Raw genomic sequence first — 4,025 nt, 5'->3', positions numbered from 1 at the left:
GCAGGACCTTTTATTGTAGCGTCGGGAATCACCCCACTAGAATGTCTGTGTATGGATGCTGAATCGGAATTAAATTCCGAACATGTGGATGTGACGCATCTGCATGTGTCCCCATACTGCCTGGCTAAAAAATATATTATGAGACCAGACGACGCATGTACACGTCGAATTTGGAATTGGTGATGTATAAAAATCTGGACGAGTTGCTGGATGTGGAAATTCCTGAGTTGTACCGTGTAGGTTGTCAAAAAAAATATATGAGTGTTGAGAGCAACGACGTCGCGCCACTGACGCACGAATTCCGTAAAACGTATACGGAATCTGTGCTGAAGATGGCCGAGGTATTGCAATGGTTTAGGTGTGATATACGGTTGGATGAGTCATTAGGTGAGACGCTAGATATAAAAGGTCCTGTTGAACAGATGGCGGAATTTTCCGACCATCCTTCAACCCACCCGAATCTCAGACGGAAATATCTGTTTCTTTCCAGTATCGGCGAGCTAGAGGAACAATTTTTGAGTCGCAGTCCACATCGGGAGTTTCCGGAAATACTTGCAGAAAGAGACACTTCGGAAGTGGAAGAAGCAGAGTAAAAGGTGATAGAAGAAAAATATATTACTTGTATTTATTTATCGATGTGGTAGATGTTATACATCATCTTCCTCGTCAGCGATAACGATGACGGGAGGCGGTGAAATAACAACCGGCAAATCAACGTCTTCCTCAACGATATCGATGACGGGCGGTGAACCAGGAGGGGTCGGTGCAGCAACAGGAGGGGGCGGGGCAGCATCGGCATTCCTGGCAAGTTCCATGAGGGGGTCCAGTAGTATCCCGAAGAACCGAGCGGCTTGTTCGCCGTGGCTACGACGGAACTTGCAAAAAAGCGATGTAGTTACAATAATAGTATATTATAGTTACATATAAGTCTGAAAAACTACGGAATTAGTACAGATGGGGGGGCGTGATGGTTTTAATAGATATAATTGAGAAAAGAATAATAATCACATTTCCTGGATCTCGCCGATCTCCGCCTCCAATTCCCGTTCAGCCTGACTACGCTTGTCGAGAAATTGGTTGTGTTCCGCAAACATACGGTGCAATGTATCCACCATATGTTGAGCAACAGCACCCAATTCATCGCCCAGGCGAGCGTTATCTGCCCGTTGCTCCCCGTCGATCCCCTCCGTTGTTTCTGTCTAACGTCTGAGTGCTGCCCGCAGCCTTTCGAATCTTCCCGCATTTCGGCGCTAGACTGAAAATGCAGGAAGGCCTCGAAAAGCCAGCCCCGAGTTCAGAAACAGAAAATGTATAACTGTAATCATGGTTTGCGTGCAATACACATCTAACAAATTTTTTGTATATTTTCAGATGTCGACACTCCCCCTCGGATTCAGTTTGGTGTATGGCGATATTAAGGAAAAGACAGCAAGTCCGGAAGAAAGAAGGAGCTTATGGAGTAAAATACAGAGAAGACAGGGTAAAAATCATATTGCCAACTATGTGAATTTCTGTGAAGAAAATGGACTGACGGAAAAGTTATTAGCGATAATAGAAGAGACTTGTAAAGATATCGAGGTATCGGTGGACTCTTTGGTCAAAATATTTACGTACACTGTTGAAAAAAAAAAACAGATACGCCAGTGTTTGGCGATTTTATGGAAAATATACGAAGATCCCATATGTACCCTCCCATTTATCTTTAAGAATCTCTTTCGAATTGATGGAGTTGTTTAAAGGTGTGAGAAATGAGAAGGCTGGAAATAAGAAGACAGGAGAAAGAGGGGAATGAACGAATGATGGAAATGTTGAAGAAAAGAAAACTGAACGAGTAACTAGAGTCGAAGAGCGATACGAAAGCAGCTGACCTTGACAACTCCGTGCAGAGAGAGAGGGAGATACATTTCCGTTGTTGCCACCTACTCACCGTCCGGGGTTCTCGCCAGCTCTTACAAAATAAAACACAACGGCGTATATTCGAACAATTGTAAATTGCCGCTGCACGACTATTATTGCAACAATCGATACCAATCCTGCACGAGTATTACCAGAAAGCTTGAGACAATCGTATTGTGCTGTAAATTAAACGTGTAGCATCTTAAAAGTGAGTGAAAAAAATGAAAATATTTTATTGGCCATTATTATATAGAGAAAAAGTTCTCTTGCGAGTCGATTTTTATTAAATGAGGCTTGAAATAACTTCCAGTGAGAAAGTTACAAAGAAAACTCCAAATTTTAAGTTCGTATAATATTTAAAGGGATATGTTATTTGGTTACTGAGAGAACGAGAGAAGAATTTGATTCATTCTTTCGCGGCGCGGCAAAAGAAATCTCGCTCGCCGCAGATACCAAGCACAGGTCTTAGAGCACTCGCAATAACAAAACAACTACCTGGCATGTATAATATAAACTGAAAAGAAAAATTAAAATGCCATTTACGTACATAACGCTCATTCCGTACTGCTGTCAACCTCGTCACTTAATTCAAGTTCTTCGGAATCCGTGTCTTGTAAATTTATAATGACCTGATCGATGGCATCGTCTCTGACTATTTCACGCTGGAAGTAATATTTTTGTATTTTCTCTACGTGAATTACACAATCTGCCCACTCGGAAACACCTATTATGTCTATTGCATCGTGAGTTAGTTTCTCTACGTCGGCAATTTGGAAAGTCTTGTTCTTGTCAGCTACGTACCCCTTCACCTGGGCCAAAATCTTTTTAATCGGGTTGTACTGACAATGATAAGGTGGGAGACGAACAACTCTGTGACCATATTCTCTTGCTATTATATCGATTTCGTAACTTTTGAGAGTTGGTGTATGATGTTTCACCAACTGCAACAATTCTGCTCGGGTTTGCGTGCTTGTGTGAGGAATGATCTTGTTACAGAGCCATGCCATAATATCCGCCTTCCTTGTGTTCGAACAAGGCGTTTTATCCACTTGCAAGGAATGTATGCTCGCGTTGTCTATTACAATCACCGATTCAGGAGCGAGAAACAGCAAGAACTGCTCGCAAAACCACTTTCGAAACACGACAGACGTCATTTCTGAATGATACTCAGTACTCTTTGTTTTGGAGCGGAAAACCAATTTACTTTGGGGCACAAAGCCTGTAGCAACTGAACCAGCATGGCACACTATAAGACGAACACTTCTCCTAATGGCACCTTTAACGACAACCAGAACCATCACTCATTCTCCAGCAGCTCGTTGTCGTGTGATTCTGGTTGGCCCAGGTTTCATCTAAATAGTATATATTTGCAGTACCAGCTTTCCTGATTTCGTGCATGGTTCTGAGGAAGATCACTCTCGCAGCTACAACATCACCTCTCTCCATTAAAAATTTCCTTCCCTCATTGCCTTTCCTATATCTGAACCCCATGTTCTTCAAAATTTTTAACACTGGCCACGTACTTCCTGCAAACCCGATAGCTTCTTTCAATTTAGCCCTAAGTTTCACTGCAGTAGGAAATTTGCCATTTGCGTACATATCAAATATAATATTACGCAATACCCCTTTATCAAAATCGTCCAAGTGCGTAATATTCTTTCGCCGATTACGACGTTTGCCAGGCGAGCGAAAAGAAACCGACCCTGTATCCCCGATCGACGACTTGGCTTCCTTCGCAATCGTCTGAACTGTACGCAGGCCTATCCCACATGCAGCCGCTGTACGCTCCTGACATTTGGCAACACTGCTCCCTGACGAGCACAAGGCACTCTCTGCACTGCGAGATTCACTTTGGAAGAACTGATACACTTTGTACAATATATCTCGCGCTTGTTTGTGTAGCACACGACGCCTAGGTGTTTCTGTGGCCATCTTGCACACGTATATTGACAATTTTTTGTGACCACACTGGAGAAACACGAACAGTCACAACGAAAACCAAACCGATTCTTACCGCTCGAAAAACAAAAGAACGATATGGCGCGTTTTCCACGGCAGTCTGTACCTCCTCCTTTTGCTACTGCGCATCGAGGCTTGTTCAAGGTCAACCGATTCATATAGCTCTTCGA

General features: G+C 43.1%; 1 protein-coding gene across 1 annotated transcript; it reads right to left on the bottom strand.

The window, feature by feature from the left end:
• Window positions 1-2,450: 2,450 nt before the first annotated feature.
• Window positions 2,451-3,194, bottom strand: LOC145983666 (uncharacterized). Its single transcript, XM_083116725.1, has one exon. The coding sequence runs from the start codon at window positions 3,192-3,194 to the stop codon at window positions 2,451-2,453; it is 744 nt and encodes a 247-aa protein (XP_082972851.1).
• Window positions 3,195-4,025: the final 831 nt, after the last annotated feature.

Source organism: Lepisma saccharinum, chromosome 2 (assembly GCF_977018435.1).
Source record: "Lepisma saccharinum chromosome 2, izLepSacc3.1, whole genome shotgun sequence".
Classification (NCBI taxonomy): Eukaryota; Metazoa; Arthropoda; class Insecta; order Zygentoma; family Lepismatidae; genus Lepisma; species Lepisma saccharinum.
Note: the sequence above shows the minus strand (reverse complement) of the source record. Positions and strands in the feature narration are given on the sequence as shown.

Excerpts from the sequence above, each read along its gene's own strand:
- LOC145983666 (XM_083116725.1), bottom strand. The coding sequence starts at position 3,194 with ATGGTTCTGGTTGTCGTTAAAGGTGCCATTAGGAGAAGTGTTCGTCTT.